At 43.7% G+C, this 22,441-nt stretch overlaps 1 protein-coding gene across 1 annotated transcript; it reads left to right on the forward strand.

The window, feature by feature from the left end:
- The first annotated feature begins 817 nt into the window (after positions 1 to 817).
- Positions 818 to 20,780, forward strand: tlcd3a (TLC domain containing 3A). Its single transcript, XM_079356012.1, has 5 exons — positions 818 to 1,221; positions 9,025 to 9,111; positions 11,096 to 11,315; positions 16,118 to 16,213; positions 18,926 to 20,780. Exons 1-5 carry the CDS (start codon positions 1,100 to 1,102, stop codon positions 19,229 to 19,231), a joined length of 831 nt encoding a protein of 276 aa, XP_079212138.1. The 5' UTR covers positions 818 to 1,099; the 3' UTR covers positions 19,232 to 20,780.
- Positions 20,781 to 22,441: the final 1,661 nt, after the last annotated feature.

The following is a 22,441-nucleotide window of genomic DNA, read 5'->3' on the forward strand; positions in this document are numbered from 1 at the left end:
AACATGTTTAACAGGCTAATGTATTTTGAACATGTGACTAAAACTATTGCATTGAAATGTTCCTTTTAATACATGAGGCGACTTTGTCAAAGTGAAATGTCAAAGAATCACTCGTCTTTTATGTTGTTGTTTTAAACATAGATACAAATATATACGGTTTGTATAGAGTGGAATAGCATGCCTTTATTGTTATTATACAACAAAACTTTTGGCTCCGCCTTAAATTGCACACCGTTAAAGAGGAAGAATATAAAAAGTAAGTCTAATGAAGGTAAGATGTGTGGTAGGAGGTATTTACAGGTAGCACTATCATAAATTATGAATGGATTATTGCAGAAATACAAAAATATTTGCACAGTATGAAATGTAAATTATGTATACTACACATTTATAATACTAAGCAAGATTCTCCCACATTTGGCTGATTTAACACATTTTCTTGAATTTCCCCCCAGGGACAAATAAAGCTTTTTAAATTGAATTAAAATAAAAAATAAAATATCTTTATTGTCATTGTACAAGTAACGAAATACTGTTAGAGCAATCCAATAGATTGACTACAGGAGGACCAAATTTACAAGTAAGAATATGAATATTGATCAATAATGCAGTATAAATACGAGACAGTAAGCAGTTAAATATACACTAAGTTGAAAGTGACGTGCTGAATAAATATATTGCACTAAATATTTACAGTTAAAATATACAAAATATACACAGAAAATTAACCAATCACTTTTTTTTAAAGAGTGTGGTTGTTCTTTAGTGTTTCTAGTGGATCCTTCAAAATAAAAGCGTGGTTTGTTTCGGCGCCGGGTCAAGACTTTTATTGTGAAGGTCTTCGTGGAAAGTACGGTTTGTTTCCTCGTCTTTAGCTCGACACAGTGGTACTGCTGCTGAGCCTCAGCAGTGAGTGTGTGTGTGCGTGTGTGTGTGTGGATGGTGTGGACTGTTCCCGGTGGGAAAAAAACAAAACACCGACAACCGGCCTCACAAAAAAAAAAAAAAAAAAATGCTTCAACGCCGCTGATAACCGGGAGAAACTCGCGGAGGGAGATCGTCAGGTCGCCGGGCAGCTTCACAGGAAAATCCAGGCAGGATGTTGCAAGTTTTAGCTTGTGGCGCCGTAGTTTTCCCCGGTCTCTTCTTCGCCTTCAGGAGGATCCTGCCGTGTGTGTTCAAACACTGGAGCGATGCCGACGTGGTGCTGGTCAGCGAGAGGTAAACCGGCTCACATTCATCACTTTAAAGAATTTAACGGAAAACTAAACAACACGTATCACTCCGCCGTTTTTGTAGCATTTGACCTTGTTGCTAAGTTGCTTAAAGCTAACATTTCCAGTTAGCTTAACGGGCTGCTGGTTTATTTCCAGTGTGTTATTACTACGACTTGTGTAACACCAGTATCCCATTAAATGGACATTTTACCATCTATAATGGCTGTTTCAGTCTGACAGAGCCAAATAATCCTCTAAATTTATCCGAAATAGTGATGATATGCAGCTAAACTATAGATCCTTTTAGGAATAATATAGAAGTGCGTTACCATGGGGTTGATAATATCTGTGATACTTCATGTTTTTAAAAACAATTGTATCCCCTCTATTATAAGAATAGGCCGTTTAAAAAGAACCAACCCTTAATAAAGACAAAAAGGTACAGATATTCACTATATTTTATTTTATTTTTACTTTTGTTTATTTTCTGTAATTCAAGCAGAGCAAATCTTATTTTTTCCTTCTTAGCTGCCTAAACAGATTGCCTGTCAGTATTGGGTTTTTTTTTTGTTTTTTTTTACTAGTTTCACATAGAAGTTTTAAATTCAGGCAGGCCATAACAACCCTAGTGCACTCTTAAGTTCTGATAGAAAATCTATTAAATTAGTATCTCTATTTGTTTGTGTTATTTAAGAAACACTACTGCCTATGAGAGCTCAAAAGTTCCCCCCTAACATGCATGTGTCTTGATGGTTAAAGTCCACTTAGTAAGCAGTCTTGGACTTTGCCTTACGAGCACCCTGGGGCCTTCTGACGGCCCCCCACACATGAGAGACTTTAGTTTCTGTGAAATGTGATAAAGAACTGATCCAAATCATAATACATGTATAAATGTGCAGCCTCTTCAGATGGGTTAAGCAGTTATTATAGATGTGTGTGTATATGTGAGTCCCCGCTTGTGTGACTTGCTCACATGTGCACAGCTCAGTTCAATGCTCATTTGTACGCTGTCACTCTTGTTAATCCTCCTCTGAGCTCCGGTCAGGACTGACTGCTGAGTTAGCTGTGCACTGGAAAACAACTGAACCGGACTCCTGAATAAAGCTCGGACTAATTTTACTAATGCTCGTCTAACAGGAAAATGTTGTTCTAACAACAAGCTTGGGGGGGGGGGGGTCACGTTGCTTCCTGAACCACTAAAACCAGCCCCCTTAAATCGTGCTGTATCGATGGTTCTGCAGGAGTTGCATGCTTTGATGCTGCTTGTGTCTTCGATTTGATTCACATTCATTATAAATATGTGATGTTTTAAAGCCCCTGCATGTGCAAATATCTTTTAGGTGATTCTTGGTTATTTCTCATCAAAAAACATCAGTTAATATTTATATTAATATGTGCCATTTTATCCTCAGTATTTTAGATGTGATTAACCTCAGCGCCGTGGCAGACGTACTATCATCTTGTCCTTTTAATCTCTGACACATTGATCCTAAAATTCCCCCCTTTGTAAGAAAACGTGTCTTAAAAAAAAACCTTAGTCATCGTAAGTGCTCCTATCTTTTAGCCTCTAACGCCCCGTGTTCACCTAGCGTTCCCCTAGCTGTGCGCTCGGGAGTGTTAGTGATGCTGCTCGTCCTGTCCTGTCTCTGTGACAGACTTTGGACATATTGATATGAGCTGAAGAACCAATCGGTACCAACCATGTGTTTGCTTCAAGCTAGGAAGCAAAAGAAGTCAAGTAGCGCTACGGTTAAAACTTAATCTGGACATTTAATTGGACTACTTTCCTTGTCCCAGTATACAAGCACCAGAGGAGGATGGATTTGATGAGAGGAAGGTCTGACTCCGCTAGCGAGTGTCGATGTGCCTCTTACATCTAGATACTATTAGGCCATTAACCAAACCATTGACCGTCACTATTCGCCAGTGTATCATCCGTGTACTTCAATGTCTGCAATGTCTGAAACGCGTCCCCGCCATGTTGATACCGTCGCCGTGTTTTCAGCTTTGTGAAAGCACAGAAACTGTTGAGCAAGCGTAGAGGGCCGAAGGACTGTTTGAGGGCTGATTGAGGTGTTTAAACACCAACAAGAGTTTATCTCACCGGCTTTATCTCACCGGCTTTATCTCCGACGTTGAGCAATTCAACTTAGTGCTGTTTCAGTCATTTTAAAAGTCCAGTTTCTGTGGGACTAGCACAACATCTACTGTGTGTGTGTGTGTGTGTGTGTGTGTGTGTGTCACGAGTTGTGTCGTGCATGTATCATGTAATAAACGTGTAAAATTAGAGGAATGTCAATAATTTGAGGGATTCAGAGTAAAGATGGAGGGAAGTCTTAACATGTGACACGTTTTTTTTTAATGATTTATTAAACCAGTCACATGAAATATCTTGCTTTACTTACCCCTGGTGTTGTCTTTGTATTAATCTTTGGGTATATTCAGACGCGTCGCTGCTGCACACATTGAAGTGATTCAGCTTCTTTTTTTGGCTCGCAGCACTTCACATGCTCATTCACATGGAAGCTCAAATTATTGTAATGAGCTCTCCACTAACAGGATTTTTATTTTTTATTTTTTTTAGAAAAACTTCTCCAGCCTCTGTTTCGGGTTTATCAGCAGCTAATTGGTCTGATATGCAGCGACATGGTGGTCTGTGCCACTTCTTTAACTTTGTGAAGGCAGGGCTGTAAATACGATGTTGAGTAGATGAAACAAGAAAGACGAGGTGCAGATAATCCTCAGTCAGCACAGAAAAAGATAATCCACTCACAAGCAGTTGTTTGGAGGCGGGGGGGGGGGGCTTTTCTCCTGATTTGTTTATACCTCACACACACAAAAAAAAAAAGATAGTGAACTGTGAAAACAGAGCGGCGCTGAAACACAACAGTGATCAGAGCTGCCATGTTTTCCAGATCAGCTGAACGGCTTTCCTCCGGAGCCACGGGCAACCTTAGCCTGCTTTAAAGAACAACACTTGACTTCATAAGGGATTATAATGCTCAACATCGCACGGCACACGCTCTAAGCCTGAGAGTCTCGTGGCCTTTTGAGGTTCACACGCCAACAGTCTTCTTCATGTTCGGACTTCAAGATTAGAAGGGGTTCTTTCTCTGCGCCTCGGGTAACATTACATTACTTGTAGAGTTAGAGGGGAACAAGGTGTAAACCGTCCGTTATGATTGAATGCATATGTTGAGATCCTGCCAATGATCCCCAGGAGGGACTGATGTGAGGACGAGACGGTGGGGGACAAACTCCTTCTGCAACAGCATGATGCAACGTGAAACTGCACTGATGCAAAGCACGAAGGCGCGGCGACGTTGGAACTTCTTTATGGCGCTGTTGCACAAGCGTTAAACGTGGAAGGTCATGTCAGCCCGCTCTGTTTACTCTTTTTTGGGGGTTGAGTATCGGTTCACACATTGGAAAGCATTTCATGTTAATGCACTTCCAATTCTTCAATTCACGTAGCATACACTTTCGTCCTAAGTGATGAACATGCATAAAATAAAGATGTTTCATTGAGTTGAGCAGGAACAGCCGTGACACAAGCTGGAGGAGGACTTAACACCAGACATGATCGGCGTTTAGAAAAGATCTGACTCAACGGAAATCAAATTCAGACCAACCAACCCGTCCAAAGTAAACAAAAAAAAAACAGACAGAAAAAGGTCTAAATCGATCACTGTTTATTTAGAAATCGGTTGATTATCTGTCGGTAAACAAGGTCGTTTTGATTCGCTAACGTTAGCAGTGCTAGCGCTGCCAAACTTTGGCGCTCGCTGCAGGTCAACGTCCACGTGTGAAATGTGGTTACACGTTTGTCAAGTCGACATGCCCCGTTTGACCCGACACAGCCGACATAGTAAACAGAATGATTAGTTTAACTGAGACTCAGACTAGAGAACGCACACCCCCAGTTAAAAACCAATTAAATGCCTTGTAATCAGCAGAGTCCCAGTTAATAGATTTAAATATCCTCATTATGACGGTTGTTTATTTTCACCCATCGCTGACTTCTAGACGTTTATCTCTGCAGACTCAAAAACTGTCCATAAATGAAACATTTACATTTATTATGACATAGATGAAAAGTTCACGTTCAGAAGCTCCTGCTGCTTTTTTTTTTTTTTTTTAATACACATGAATAAGCAGAAGCATCACGATCATTTTCCATTGACTGTAGAATTGATTGACTGTTTATTAACGACCACCAAAGCGGTTAGAGAACAGTGCAGTTAGTGATGTAGCTGCATCCATTTGTGCGATTGAGCGGTTGTTGAGGGAGAGAGAGAGAGAGCGAGAGAGAGAGGGAGAGAGAGAGAGAGAGGGAGGGAGAGAGTTCCTTCATGCCATGAAATGCACTTTACCCCGTTTCCTTTTTTGCTTCTGCTGCTACTTTTTCTCTCTCGCTCTGCTGCAGCGCCAATGGATCTACCGATTGCGTAGGCCATTTACTGGAGGAGCAGAGAACCCCTCCTCTCCTGACTTGTCAGGCTGTGCATGTGTGTGTGTGTGTGCATGTGTGTATGTGTGTGTGTGTGTGACAGGACGCGAAAGAGCAAGTGGTCCGTGCATAACGACACAGTCAGAAGGAAGACGAAGGTTGTAGTGGAAAGGGAAGCCGAGGTTTCTCACTGGCCTGACACAGCAGGAAAAGAAAAGACAACATTGCCGAACAAGGCAGCGAGGCATTCTTCCCTTTTTTTTCTCTCCCACCCTGCACGCTCATCAGCCCGTCAACCTTTCATCAGCACGGAGAGAGAGAGAGAGAGAGGGTTATTGGCGGACAAACAATGAACAGGCTGTGTAAAATCTGGGTCTTGTGATGGAGTATGCGGCCATGCAGCCCTAGAAGGCAGCGAGGCGTGGGGATGAAATGTGTGTGTATGTGTGTGTGTGCGGGGCTAAAGTAGGGAAAAGAGAGGCCAGTTAGTCTTTCCCCAGTTCAGTTCTATCGGTTCTGTCGTCGTCGGTCACATGGCTTTGGTTGCCTTGCCGCTGCCTGTATCGTGGCCACATTCCCATGGAGATTGGTGTGAGGTGGCAGCAGGTTCAAGCAGGCGGCCACACAAACACAGTCTTTGTTTCACAGAGTTTTTTTTTTTTTTGTGATTTGGAAAACGCACCATTTAAGGCTGTTAGGAGCAAAGAGGAGGCGGTCTTTATCAGCCGTGTAAAACTTGGGCTTATTTAGAACCGCTGTTAAAGTCTCCAGCTTTTCTTGCACGAGGGGGATCAGTCGATCCAGTAAGTCAGCGCTAACTAAGAACTAACCCGTCTAAAGCTTCGACTAGCTCATGATAAATGACCTTCCTCCGGTACAGACAGACTTCAGGCCGGACACCAGGATCATCAATGAATCTCTTTTATTTTCCTTAATCAGCAGCTGCATCAAACACGAATCCAATAATAATCAAAAGTAGAAAAATGTTTCTCAGCGAAGAAACGCCGCTTTTAACACCACCTCGTCTTTGACCACGAGTCACGACTCGCTTCGTTTCATCGCCTCGGACTCCAGACATGCGAGGCGTCTCTGAAGTGGTTGTCATGGTGACGTAAATCCGCCCTGCGCCGGGTTCCAGGTGACATCACATCACAATTTGGAGAGTGGATTATATAATCTCACCTGACCGCTGCGCCTCGATTCACTTTCATTATAAACACTCGCTCTGCCACGAAGAAGGGTGGCGGCCTTTTTTTGTCGGCGGGCGTGCGAGAGCCCCTTGAGGTTCAGCAAAACAAGCATGCGAAGACTCGTGTTACGCTACTGTTACCCGCCCGCCTCGGTGCCCGACAGCTCGAACAATCTGTGTCCTCCGACCAACCGCAATAAAAATCCACGTCGTGGTCGGGCGTAATACTATTGACCCCGCCCCCTAACTAAGAATAGGGAAAGAGTGGTCTACTCTGATGTGTACCAGGGTCCGAGTCAGCTCCAGATCCTTTATGTTGCCCAACAAGCAGAAGAACATGTGCATATTTAGATGTGGTTTCCAGCCCACACAGGCCTCTCTTCTTTAATGAAGAAGAGCTGAGCAATTGTCGCACCAGATGCAATTTCTCAAGGTAAGCCGCCGTGTTTCTCTCTCTCTCTCTCTCTCTCTCTCTCTCTCTCTCTCTCTCTCTACACGGCTGTAGGTGGTGTTGAGTAGGTGGAGATGTAAAGGGAACCCAAAAAGGTGCTGAAGGAAGTATAAACGTCTAAATGCAGAGAGAGGCGAGAGCGTCCCTAACGGCTGCAGCGAATGAATTACATGTTTAATTTTTTTATTTTTTTTTCCTGATTTCAAAGCAGCTTACTGTCAGGGCTGCCAACTTGGACAACAGCCAAGGAGAAAGCTCGTCTGTGCAAACGCGGGGCCATTCATGGTTTGTACAAATTGGTGATATAATCCAGCGTCCTGCTCTGAAAAGGCCCAAAATGATCTGCATCAGTTTCCTTTAATAAAACAGAAGATAATCACTCTCACAAGTTATTTTTTTCTTACTCTTTGTTTGTTTTTTCAGTATTAACACACGTAAAGTACAACCAAACATACATGAACACACATCAATGTAAAGAGGGTTTATTACTGGATCACTTTTCAACCAGCTCCTTTTTACAAACAAGAACCAGAATTTTCCAAAAGGCCGATGGATCAGGTTTTTAAGGATCAGGTCCAGATACACACGACTTATTTTAACAGAACATTTGAGTTGATTTTCACAATATAGTGTTCAACAGATGTCATCAATTCAGGACCTGTGAGTGTGCTTCACACACACCCATGAATGTGTGTGTGTGTGTGTCTTACTCCACTTCACGCACTGACACTTCAAAATAGAGATGTGCAGAGTTCTCCTATGTCACAGGTCTGTTTATAGACGAGGAGAGACGGGGGCCAAGCACTGCTAATCCCATGATGGTGCAATGAAGTTGTAGGTCAGACTGCTGTAGTGCTTTTCACCTGAGGGGACTCTTTGAAACCTTGACCTGGATACGTCTGAGTTTCCGCCGCTCATTAAACCATCAATCACACACACACACACACACACACACACACACACACACACTTTGAGTGTCCATGTTGCTGAAATATAACGTAGAAGAACTCTTGTCTTGCATAATATAAGGTGGTGAAAAGAAGCCACCCGGGTACAGCATCGTTCTGTGGGAAACCTTGAAGTGCTTCTTATCGTACGACGTGTTGGAGACATCCTACGAATGTTTGGTTAGCTTTGTTGTGCAGCGGTTTGAATGTGACTTCAGGGTTTGGAGGTCAACGATTTACAGAATAGAAAAACTTCTCTTAGTCGTCACTTAGAGTTTGATGCTTCATGTGGTTCAGAAATAACCAACATTTAGATAGATAGATACTTTATTGATCCCGAGGGAAATTCAGATTTACAAAAAATAAATCCAAAAGGTTAATTTGTTTATTTTCACCGGTCTTTGTTCTGCGTTTTCCTCGATGTCTGCTTCTTTCTATCAAGCTGATAATTGTTCTCTGTGATGGCGACGTTTGTCAGCTGGGCAGGAAGTAAAAAGCTTAAAGGAGCATTAAGCATAAGACCCCTGTGATAAAAGCCGACACACTGAAGGACAGCTGCATGCTCACACCTGGTCTTTAGCATGATCATCATACTGTGATACTGAAAAGGGAACGTGAATGTCATCACCAAAAAACCTGGATCGCAATCCATCCCCTCCAGGAGTCATGATGCTCCATCGCCTGGGATCCATCAGGTCAACCGTTTGATTACTGAATGTACGCCGGGCCATTTTTACATGATGTCTTTTATGTGTTTGTCTCCTTCTCAGACTGGTGTCCTCCATCCACGCCATCATGGCGACCACGGCAGGAGTCATCGTCGTGTCATCGTGCCGGGGAAGCGTCATTAACGACAGGTCAGATTTCACACTGTTGATCACTCTTACCTGAACTCACCTGAGAGTGTGTTGTTGTCTGACAAAAACAAACAAACATTTTCCTCCGTGTCTTCCTTGATGACGGTCCAGTCGGCCCGTTTGCTCCAGCGTCTGTCATCCGTGAGCTGCAGGTCAAAGACGTGACAGCAGGCTACTGTTAGCTGACCAGCAGGCTCCCCGTGCGGTTTAGGAAAGTGTAAGCTAAAGCTAACGTTAGCTCTAAAACCCTGCTGAGTCCGCGGCCAGAGCAAGGAAGGCCCAGTTTGAGGCTGCTAATCTCCGCCGCCCCTCCCCGCCGCACGCTGAGCTTAATTCCTCCGCTGCTCAGTTCTGTTGTCCTGTGACGTGCACAGGGCCCGCAGCTTATCTGACACATGTTCCAGAGTCAGACCCACCAATACTCTAATACTCCATCACAATCTGTCACTTCATTGAGCCGACGTAGCGGGAGCGGTTTGACAGCGTGCAGCTCTCGATGTGATGTGGAGGTGTAGTCACGTGGACGTTAAACGTGCGAGAAGGACTTTGTTTCCCCCAAAGACGCCGCGATCCCGTGCTTCTGCATATTCAATAAATTGTGCTCAATAATGTCGGCGTGTTTTATAACCTTGACTCTAGACTCTAACGATTTGAAAGTGGGCGTGTCTTAACAGACATGCAGGACTGCAGTATCAGTCACAGAGAGGGAAACGGTTTCATGACCACTGTTGATTGATCTCCAGCCGACGGTAACCAGGAGGCCAAAGGGGAGTCGGATCAAGCTTCAAACGTCTGAAGACGCTGCTCGCTCGCTAGCTCGCCAGTTAATCTTAGCACTTTGGCGTGTAAGCTGAGGACTAATCACCGGCTGGATGTGACGATACATCAGCTTGCTTATTTGATTTATCTGATAAATAGAAAACAGGACTTGATTCTAACAGGAGATTCAAAGAGTGAAAAGCCCGGTGGACGGTTCTGGTTCTGGATGTTCCTCCTGCTTTAGTCGTCTCAGCCGTTAAAAAGGTTTCGAGCAGAGAGTGTAGCTCTATTTGAATCGGGACGCCCGGGGGGTGTTTCACCTGCACATGTGCACGCTGCACACACTTGACTCATCCCACTGCGAGCTGTTTGTTGTGCCTCGCTGCTCTTAATCTGCCTCCGCTGACCTTAAGAGCCGAAGACTTCAGCTCGAGGTCAGAGGTCAGTAGCTCAGCTCTGCCCTGCAGCTTTACGCCGTTCTGTCCACATAATTAACCATCACTGTAATCGCTGCTCATTAGAGCGCTGCAGCCATGCGAGCTGTTTGTTATACTGTACTTACATAAGCCTGCCTTAAAGAAGAGACGTCTCAGGGTTAAAAGAGCATCCATCTTTTTATATATCTATATATATATATATATATATTATATATAACAGCTGATTCCTTCCTATGTATTTGTCAAGAACCAGTCCCGTGCAGGATTAAAAACATGATTTGCTGAGGCCACAGTCATTTACCTGAAACCCTGGGGAGTGATTGAAGTCACTTTGAACAGTGACTCTGTCCTGGGTACGTTTTCTGGTACGATATCGATTTATTCCTTCGCCGACGTTCTCGCCATCTCTCGGATCACCTCTGAACATTTTGTATTTGTAAGTGACCCTCGGGGGGGGGGAATAATCGTGATGATGAATGTTGACATCATTACCAGAGTCTGTACCTGCCTGGTATCGCTAAGCACACCACTTTACTGTAAGGTTATATACAGTACATAAACGAGAAATAAACCCAGGAGGTCGTTACAGGCGAGAGAGCGGATCAGTGTGTGTGCCTGTCTGAGTGTGTGTATGTGAAGCTCCTCTACACCTATATTTAACCTATGCGTATAAAACGTGATGTTTTGGAAGATGGCGATTTAAAAACAGCCTCTTCAGACGAGACGAGAGGAGTTTAAATGTGTGGGTTCTGATGTTGAATATTCCTTTGCATTGTTGTCGTCCTCAGGCACTGGCTGGCGACCTACTTTGTCATCTGGTTCGGCGTGCCCTACATGACGTACGACATCTTCGCCATGTACCTCAGTCACTTCCACCGCTTCCGGGTCAAAGGGCACGAGGACTACAAGCAGCACTCGCTGAGGACGGTCAACTCGTTCATCCGCAGAGAGTTCCTGCTGGTGTTGCATCACATCGCTCTGCTCACCATCCTGCTGCCCGTCACACTGGTGAGGAGGGGGGAGGGGGGGGGGGGGTTGGGGTCTGTATTCAAATCTGTAAGTCTGATGAGTGGGCGGGGCCGTCTCCCCGGTGGAGAGGGAGGAGGGTAGGTAAAATAAAAACATGCATGACGCGTCTGAGCCTCTGAGCGACACAGAAACAAGCTGAGCTGAATTAATATAAATGGACAATACTGCCGTCTTTATTGTCAATCATGTAATCTATCGAGGTGCACTGTGGGGATTTTTATCGCCTCATTATTTTGTCTTTAATGCAGCTTTTGGTTTCTGTTTATTTCAGTGCAGCACAGGTCTGAACTTCTCTGGGATGAGTAATATGTTTGTTCTTTGAGTTCTGCCAGTAATGCATTATCACTGTGGGCTGTAATGCAGTGTGTTGTTTTCAAATCAATCCGTGCTTTAACCTACATTATCTCTTAATGATTACATTAGACAGAACAAACTATAGACCTGTGCTCTCTGACATGGGCCGACTGTCGAGTCAGGACAACCAGCAGCCAACGAGATATCCTCCCAACTCTGAACCTTGATCATCATGAACGCTTACTGAGGTTGTTTTTTTTTTTTTTTAGGTGGTCAGTCCTGACTGCAAACTTCAATTTATAGTCAATAATTTTCAGGTTCTACTGTTTTTGAAAGACTGACAACACGTTAAAAACAATGTGGGGACGCTGTTTGCGCTCCTTCCAGTTTTACGGCGCTCTGAAGTCTTACCTTCCCGAAGCAGAGAGAGACTCACCTGCTGGTCTAATCAGAAAGGATCCTCCCGAGTACTTAATCCCCAGGGTTGAGGCTCACAGTTTGCTCTGTCAGTGTCAGGCGCCGCCCGAGCTGCCCCGGAAGCCCCTGACAGGGCGGCTTCAGCAGCTGCTTCAGACAACGAGATGCTTCAAATGTAACTTTAGTTATGCTTATATCCTGGTTTGCTTTTTTTTTTTTACCCATTTTCTTCAGATTTCTCTCAACAGATAGAACATCAGCTCCTGGTGCAGAGTCAGTATGTGCTTTACCAATGTCCAAGCTTTAAGTTGCTGCATCACAGCCATGTTCAAGCTAACACGTGTAAGATCTGAGTTTTAGACTAAAAACCAAAGGTACCAACATCACAGGGGGCAGACATTGTACTTCCTTACTTGGACAGGAAGTGGCACATTTGGAAATTGTCCAATCAACTATGAAATACAGCTCCTTAGTTGTCATGGTTTCTTTGCTAATGACTTTTTGGCCAGCTGACCTCTTTGGCACTGTAATACTTCGTAGTAAGCAAGACTGCTGTTGAAGTACAGTTACAGAGAATTAGGTCCTTACTGGATTGCTGTGTTGCACAAAAGCCTGCAGTTAATTAAACAGGAAGAAAAAAAAAAACTGCTGTTTTACAATAAGTCGGTGTAATTCTTGGACATATTATGATTAACACCGACCCTCTGTGTGCCACTCTCTCCAAGGTGCAACACCACTTCATAAGCAGCGCGCTCGGTTTAACTTTTAACAAGCTTCCTGGTCCTCCGGTTCACTTTTTCAAACGCACCCCCGCGGCCTCAAAGTCCTCGATGATATCCCACAGGGTGGAAACTTTTTAAAAAAAAATTAATCTGAGTACCTTGAAAAGACTTGTCGTGAACTTTTGCACTTTTCTTTTACAGTCAAGTATTTGTGTTCAGACTTCAATGGAGTAAAAGGCCGTAATTATGTTTTACCCTCTTTGAACAAATCACTCCCCGTTGTTCAGTTTGATACCTTTAATTGTAAGTTTTGCCTAAATGGACACAACAACTAAGAATGGGCAGGAAAAGGGAATGAAAGGTTGCCGGTTTGTTTTTTTCTGCTGAAATATGTGTTGTTTTTTTCTTGAGAGTCAAGAGGAATAAAAACAAAGATATCAACGTTCATTAAAGCACCACAGCTTGGAAAAGCATTTGAATAGACGAGAACACGGCCTGTTGTTTAGCGAGGGGAAAGGGAGGAAGCGGCTACAAAGGAGTGGAGCATAATGACTTTTAGTGAAAGTATGAGCAGCAAATTGAAAACCTACTCGAGTGTTAAAGCAGAGTTCACGGGGAACGCCACTTTGAGCCGTTTTCTGAAGAAGTTTATGACGGTACTCTTTGTCCTGATTAATGAGATTGAACTAAAGCCTCCTTTTCTCCGTTGAAATGTCATCACACTCGTGAATTAAGACGTGAAAAAGTTTGCTGCAGACTGATTTCAACCTGCACATAGATTATTATGTCCCTTTTGTTATAAACCGTGTAACACAAGCGCTCTCTTTTTCCAAGTCTATCGCAGGTCAGTGAGCCAGGTGCAGTTGAAACCCGGCCTTTTGTTTGCAGCGGCAGTCGGTTGAAATAAGAGATCACATTACCCTACATTATTCAGCTACCAGCTGCAGTCACCCGCTCTTCATTTCTCACCCCGCCCTCCGCTCCTCCTCTTGTTCCCTCACTCATCAGCTTTATGCAGCGCCGGCTCACCTGGCTTTAACACACGAGCAGGTAGAGATAGCCAACAAGCTGCCAGAGGACAGTGCTCAGGTTTCCACCCAGAAGCACTTCTGAGTCAGAGCATGGACGCAGGTCTTTCTCAGTTTAAGGAACAAGGAGAAGATTTTAACTTTTTACCAAACACGTCACGTGACGGACGGGCTCATCAGCCAGTCGATGGCAGATTCTCCGCTCCAGGTTTTCTGCCTGTTAAAAGGAAGTTAGTTGTTGGCGTTGTCTCCTTGGAGATGTAAAACACGTCAAAACGTGCGCCTGTTTGTGCTGTCGCTCACGGTCCAAACGCACCGGCGATACCATTTTCACTTCTCAAGATATTTGAGGTTTTGTGAACGGTGGTAAGCCCACTCAAAACACATTGATGGAATGTTCTGGCAGATCAAAGCTGAATGTCAACCAATCAGAGAGCAGCAGGTGTTCACAGTTAGAGTGGTGACATCATCGTTTGAGTGGGACAGAGTTCTGTCTTGGCTGTTAGCTGACTACACTTAAACACTCTTACTGCAGTCTCACACACACACACACACAAACACACACACACACGGCAACCACCCTCACAATCTCAGCAGGAATTGTCTAGTTGTTAATAATATTCGAAAGAGTGCCGTGTTGATCTATATCTGATGTGTCGTGAGATAACTTAAATTAAATCCAGAATAAAAGTCCCATCTGTCTGTTTTGGAAGAAGAAAGTTCAGCCTGTCCTCCAGTGTTGAGTTTCTGTGTCGCTCTTTTAGCCCCGTTTGTTTTTGCTCTGTGTAATAAGACTCCTGTTGTTGTGCTCGACTCTGCGGCTCATCGGTTAACTTTACTACAAAGAGTCTTTCCATCTAAAGATCACTCCAGTTTTTTTCCCGCCATTTTACTGAACAATTGGTCGCAGCAGCGTATATATATGACGCAGCCGACTTTATAGATAAAACGATATGTAGTAAAACATCCTCACAGCTAGCATGAAGAATAGCTGACGCTGATCTGTTGAACTCCCTGAAAAAATCATTTCAACATGTTGCTATAGAAACCTTAAAAGACAGAAAATCACAAAACAGGACCAAGTGCTGAACCCAGCGCTTTTCAAGGAGGGGCGACGACGATGCATTCACTGACCTATGAAGACCAGAGTAAACACAGACGGGGAGTCAAAACTAAAAAGGACGGTAACGCACACCCTGACAGGTGGGGGGCGGTGTGATGCAGCCAGGTATTTGTTCAGGTGTGGTGTACGGTTCCTCCCTGTGCTCTCACTCATTCTTTGACAGGCAGATGGCAAAGCCGAGACTGGAGCCGCTCATCCTTTATTCATCCTGAGCACACAGCGAGCCGTGCTAGCAGACACCGGGCCGTCTTTTGTGTGTGGAGTCTCTTTATCTGACTCGCCCGTTCTCGGCTCGGCCCTCTCCTCTCTCGCTGCGCAGCAACGAGAGCCGCAGGTCCACGTTTGAAAGCTTCATTCATTTCTTATGAACAGGACATCCCTCCCTCCTCAGCTTGTGCTGCCGTCTTTAAGCTGTAGAAGAAGAAGACGACTCCGGACTCCGTGGTCGTTCTCTTTCTTAAAGCAGCAGCTTCTCCATGTCGTGAATTAAATCCCCTTTATATTTATTCAGGATCGCAACGTTTAGTTTTTTTTAATCCTTTTATTATTCTCATTTTTATTTTGGTTTCTTTCTGCTTTAAATGTTTGATAACTTAATGGTTTTCTACTTTAGACCCCGGTGAGAGAAGTCTCCATGACGTCGGCCGTTGTGGTCCAAATAAATTCTTTAATACAACACAAGCGTGCGTGTACCAAACCACGACTCACTTTAAATGTATTTACTGTGCTTGTTTTTCAAGCTTCAGGTCAAAGTTCAACAAACGGTTTACGGTATCATCCACAAACCTCCCAGATCGGTCAGACAATAGTTGGAACAGCGTTAGCTTGGTTCAGCACAGTAAACAGAGACGACTGCTCGAGCTTGTCCCTCATTAAACAATTACAACGTACAGAAAATGAAGTCATGAGCAGCAGTCCTTTATCGTGACCTGCGATCTACACGGGAAGCTGAAAAGTTTCAAACGTGTGATCTTTGCAGGGTCGGAGCTCGTCTGGGTTTAATGAGAGCTTTTAATTGTAATCTCTGATTTCTAATTAAGCGTCAGGGACAAACACACAACGTGGTTAAAACCTGATATCATCACATTTCCTGTCAGATTGTTCTGGATCTTCCTGCGAGTGTTTTCTCTCTCTCGCTCTCTCCATGCTGGTGTTTGTTTGCTCACTCCGTATGTTCTCTGTTTGTCTGTTCCACAGTTCTTCAGGAGGGAGCAGGGGGATTTCTTCATCGGCTGTTTGTTTTTAACGGAGCTCAGCACGCCCTTCGTCTCCCTGGGGAAAATACTTATTCAGGTGAGGCATCGTGTACTGCAGCAGGTGCGTTTACCTGACCTGAACCGGCAACTCCGACGCCTGTCACGGGCTGCATGTCGTTCATGTTCAGAGTCACGCACAGCTGAAGGTGTTGACACTGAGTGATTCTTACAGAAACATTATGAAGCGACATTTTCAGCGATCAGCCTCGAGAGAGAGACGGGAGGAGATCTCAGATTAGCTTCTCCTTATCGAGGAGTAGATTTAACAGGGTTTGAACGTAAGCCGTAAACGTTCTCATGTCCTTCGGAGGTGATGGAGAATCGCTTTCAAGGCCAAGGATCCTCCCTGTAACTTCATTAGTGTAATGGGATGTCCTGTCCATCTCTGTGACGGCTAGCTTTGGATGCTAACGGCTCGGAGGTAAGGTTAATGCTGACGCAGCTGAAGTCTTTACCCACGTTGTAGAGTTCTGCATGTTCTTATGATGAACCTGGATAAAGAAATGACCTTCTCAGCCAACATGTAAACGTTTGTATTTGATCTTTTTCAATGGGTGTGTATGTGACTTCCGGGCCTTTTGCAGGCCGCCTCCAGTGGACACTCGAGGAACTGCAGTATTTTAAATGTCTGTATTATCGTCTTTTTCCAACACTGGAGGTTACTGCTTGAACATGCGACAGTACTGTCTCTGGATACTGTTGATTTCTTCTTCTTGGGTGATTTTAATGGCTTCAGCCGATGTTTAAAGTAATGAATAATTGAACGTTCTAAAATCAGGAAAAATGCCAAACATCAGTCGTGCAAAACATCTTTTAAGCGAAGCACAAAAAAAACAAATCCACCTCGTTGGTGAATTGTTTTATGTTGCAATAAAGTGAAAATGTGACTCTGACCCTCAAAGACAAGCCGACACGAGCTTCAGTTAAAAAAAGAAACTGTCTTAAATAAAGGAGTTTAACTCCACCAGCAGATGCTGAAGCACTTGTACATACAGTAAACATGCCTTCATGGTACACAGTGAAGGCCTCATCGTTGTTACCAAATGCATTCATGGCATTTCAAACCCTGTTTAACACGTGAAGTCTGGCTGAACTTCAACTCTTCGGCAGAACAGAGAGTCATGCATCCTGTTTATGCTGCACACTCATCAGGTGACGTGCAGATTCCTCCCTGCATCATCAAAAACCTGATATCTGCATTTCATTTGGGATGTCGCTGTGCCATCAATAATTAAGGTGCATAGATCGGCACCGGAAAAAAAAAGGAAGCCTTAAGCCGGCGTGTGTGTTCACAGCCGTCCATTCATAAGACTCCTCCTGCACACAGTCGAACCTCCCACACATCAATGCTGCACAGTCAGAGAGCGTCTGTTATCTAAGAATAGTGCGTCTCAGTGAAATCAGTGGACCGTGTGGACTCTCAGGTCTGTGCTGACATCTGGTATCAGCAGAGAAAAAGAGCAAAGCTCAACGTCTCCTCTCTGTCTTTAAAAAAAAACCCACCGCCCTCCTTTGGACTACATCAGCACGAACAGAAGAGCTTTCTTTTTTTTTTTTTTATTTCTCTTTGTGTTGGCTTCAGTTCAACGATGAAGAAGTTTTTAAAACGAGCTCTTTTCCTCCTCTGGATGTTTCCCTCCCTCGACTCTTCATAAACAGTGGATGTGTTAAGAAGTGATCCGACATGTAGTAAACCAGATTCTGATATTATCAGGCTTTGTCTGCAGCATTCATGAAACAATTACCCATCAATCTTTGCGTCTCTTCAATGCAGCTTTATTCCAGTGCTGCTGGCGTTCCTCTGAGTCACTCGTGTTTACTCACCGAGGCTCGTGAACGTCTTCCGGACTCTTCTATGTTGAGCGCAGGCGTCGGCCTCTCTGTGTGGAACAGCAGTCAGGGATGAAGAGCGGGGGACAAGGACAGAATCTGAGGACGGACATCATTTGGACAGAGATTTAAACAAAGATCCGGATCGTTCTGGCTCAGCTCAACGAGTCGACTCTCCCGGCTCTTCGTTACGAACCATTTTGGGTTTTTATCACATCGGCTTTGATTTAGGAATCTTTGAGCTTCGACCGAACAACAAAATCATTGTGAACGTTTTACTGCACCGTTTCATTCTCCTGCTGTCCGACAGCACCGTCCACCCCCCCCCATCCGAAGAGACGTGACAGCACGCAGTGCGAGACACGCCATGTGGCCAATCCATTTATTCTGTGGAGTATTAAATAAAATCCAGAAGAGGGGAAAAACGAAAAACCAGTGGTGAAACGGGAGCCGACTCCCCTCTTTCACATCAGCGTGCCGACTCCTCACTAAATCCTTTGGAGTTGATTGGATTAGCCTATATAAAAAATAGATTATAGAATATGGAGCATTGACGAGAGGAAGAAGACCTCCACCCTCAGACTGTTTGTTCACATGTTAAAATGTTTGCTGATTTTGAGCTGCCGGGCATCCAAACTCCAAACAAGGAAAATATTCCTGCAAATGAAGGTTTATATGATGGGAAGGAGATTTGATTGGATGAAGGACAGTTCAGGCCTCTGTGTTCAGAAACACTTAAACCCGACATCTCAGAAAGAGATGAGAAGGTAGCGGGGTATTTTTTGGTTTTGTTTCACAGAAACCTAAAACAGTAAAAAATATCAAACCGGATTAAAACGTGTAAAAGTCCAGTTATATTTATTTTTGTATTTAAGTGCTAAATTAAAATCCTCTTTGTTGTGTTTGTCTGCCTCCCCAGCTCAGCCTCCAGGAATGCTGGCTGCACAAGGCCAACGGCGGCATGGTGCTGCTGACCTTCTTCATGTGCCGCATCGCCCTCTTCCCCTACATGTACTGGGTGTACGGGCAACACTACGGCATCCCGCTCTACAGCGTCCCCTTCCACCTGCCGCTTCTGGCCAACCTGGGAAACTCGTGCATCCTGGCGCCGCAGGTCTACTGGTTCGTCCTGCTCTGCCGAAAGGGCTACCGTCTTTACAAGCGCAGCCGCAGTCAGGACTCGTCTCCTGTGGCCGCCGTCACTGACAATTCAAAGGATGATTGAAATCCGATTTTCACGACTGCTCGCTCAAGCCGCACACTCTGCTACTAACGCAACTACTCCTGCAACAGGCACTACTCTGACTTATCACATTCGAAACCCCACCATCGTACTGTAGTACACCAGGACTGCCTGCTCTCGTCCCACAACTCCTGGGCTTTTTCCGTACACTTTTACTCCTCTGTTACAGATCTGCTGCTGGGGCAGACTCCTCCTCGGATAAAGTTCTACTACTGAAGTTTGAAGATTTTTTTTTTGTTGTTGTTGTTGTTGTTTTTGTGTTTTTTTGGATTTGGCTCCTTCCTGGATCTATTTTGAAGTGCTACTTCAACTTTAAACATTTACAACACTGAAGAAGAAGAAGAAGAAAAAAAAAAAAAGTCCCGTTTGCTTCACGGAGAGTCAAACGTGGAGTAAAAGCTGCAGAACCAGAAGAAGAGCCTCGGCGGCGAGACTTTATCTTATCTCTTACTCCTTACTGTGTTTACAGCCTCTGCCGATTCGGGAAGGTCTGTTACAGCGTGAGTGTGCGAGTGGCTGATACGACGGGTTGTATTTATTTTCATGGATTTGCTGTGACGTATCGGATAGTTGCGTTTCCTCTCCCATCCATTCACTAATCACACTTGACGAAAAAGGAATAGTGGTGGGTGGGATGCAAAACTGAGGCAGTATTAGCTGAAAAAATTAATTGTCGCTTCATCCGTTTAAGAGCTTAAAAAAAAAAAAAACACATTTGCTTGCGACCCTGTTAATGTGATAGGTTCTGACTTTTTACCTCCGTTCATTTTGGTTGTAGTTCTCATTTCATTTATTTTATTATTTTTTTGAATCTGCAGCAACAATCCTCACTGCAACCTCCTTCACACTTTCACGGCCCCGGTTCGTTTGTTTCCGGTGGCTTGAACCTCAGAGTAGAGGGCTCGCTCTGTACGCAGGAATCAATGCTGCACAAGACTTCACTTTCAGCTGTCGTTTTGAATTCAGTTTGGCAGTACCTTTGAATGTTTAAGGCAACGACAGGGGATTACCTCAACTGCTGGATCCACCCCTCATTTACATTCCCCCCCCCCCCCACCCCCCCACCCCCAAACCCCCAATACTGAAAAGCATGGCAGAAAACACGTGCATGCCGTATTTTATTTTTCTTAGAAGTTCAGTCAAGATGAGGAAACTCCTTAAAAAAAAAAAAAAAAAAAATGCAGACCAAACTGCTTTGATTGTCTTAAAATGAAAACATAAAGCCATGTGAGGATGACATATCTGATGTGTATTTGGATTAATGTACACCCAAGTGCATTGATTGGTGAAATTCAGCTTTTAAATTCTCCATTAGACCTGTTTTATTTGCATGTGAGGGTTTTTACTGAGCAGATTATAAAGCTACTGAAAGTTTCACCTTTTAAATCCACAATCTGTTTTGGAAAAGGTTCTGAAAGTTATCGTCAGAAAATATTTGGAAACTTGTCAGAAATGTTCAGAAGCTTCATTAAAAAAAAAAGTTTCAACACTATCGTCCGTCATTTTCAGAAACTTTCGTCAGAATTTTTGGGAGAGAATCTGAAAAATTTTGGAAACTTTCATGAAATAATTTTACGAAAAGTTTGAAGGAAAATTTTGTAAAAATTTCAGCATAAATTGTTTTGAAACTTTGGAAGTAACTTTTTCACATTTGTTGTCGGAAATGTTTTGACACTTTCGGATAACTTTGTCAAAAATCTCAACTTTTCGTTTGTCAACTTTCATTTTAAATTTCCAGAAAATGTTCTCAAAAATCTGAAACATTTGTTGGGAAGAATTTCATCAGAAATTTTAAAGAAAAAAAACTTTTGTTGGTAATATCGAAAGAGTTAACGGCCAGTTACAGCTTTGGGGTGGCGTGTGGGGCGGCTGGGGACGACGGTCTTTAACGGTCACTTCGCTACAGTTGGGTCCGAGAGGTCGTCATGGAGAGTTGTTACGGGTCGGTTGTTACGAGAGGTTTTTCGTGGACGTGTGGCGTAAAGGCCTCATCAGAGGTCAGAGCAATAAGGTGAGCAGCGAGTCGCCCGGTCGAATATAGACGGAGAGACATTTCTGAGCGTTTCATCATCGTCGTCTTCTTTTATCCGGAGGGATTATTCCTGAAAGTTTGGTGTCCGGGAGGCTCCAGAGGTGACGATGCACAGGGCCGTGTATATACTCCACATGTTTACATGTTTTTATTTTCATCACAAGAGAAGGGTATCGAAACGTTTGACTGCAGACGACTTTTTTTTTATTTTATTTTTTTAAATCGCTTCGTTGCGTTCACAGTTGCATTAAGACATTAGTGAGGCGTCACTTTGAGGATCTGGAGAGTTTTGATTTCTTCATATCAGAGAATACAAAGAGACTATTATCGCTCCAGGGTTAGTTTCATACTCATTCTTAACCCTGATGTCAGTTTAACTCCTTGGATCATCTTCAGTCATTTAAGCTTTATAATCAACGTATCGTGCATAAATTGCCTTTTTTGATATCCTGCAAATTTAATCTATGCAAAAAAAGAAAAGAAAAGAAAAAAAAAAAACAGGTTGTGGTGCATGAACACACTATTAACGTCATATCACCGTTAACACGCTCTGTTCTGTTCGGACACTTTGGGACCATTTATTTAACTCAGCTCGACATTTCCACTTCGACTCCACGATGAAAAGTTTGTTTTTCTTCTTTATTTTAACGGGCTTTAAAATCCACCGCTTGTCTTTTTAAAAATATACCTCACTGGTGTTTCCACAGCTTGACGTTGATTTAATGCTAAAAAATAAATATTCATCTTTCTGTATTCACAACTTTTGTAGCAAATTGAGACAAAACAAAGTTTACGACTTCAGCTCCGCTCGGACGCTGATTTTGATCAAGTTTGAATCCGAAGGATCGTACCTCACGTGCTCTCATTTAATCCCCGTCTTCAGAGTAGAATCTACACGACTACGGTTTGTCTTCATGCTAGCGTTGATGCAGAAAGCAGTCGGTACATCTTTCAGGATATGTGAGCTGTTGCGCTCAGATCCAGAACGGGAAGCTCGTGTGACTTTAGCGGGAAAGACGCCGCGAGGAAGTTCAGCATTTTCAAGAAGTCCTTTGATCTTCTTTCGTCTCTGATATTTAAAAGGAACACGTCAAACTTGGTTCTTGATTTCCTGGTTGAATTTTTTTTTTTTTTTTTTTGCACTAATTGTAAACACTTAA

Source organism: Symphodus melops, assembly GCF_947650265.1.
Source record: "Symphodus melops genome assembly, chromosome: 11".
NCBI classification, from domain to species: domain Eukaryota; kingdom Metazoa; phylum Chordata; class Actinopteri; order Labriformes; family Labridae; genus Symphodus; species Symphodus melops.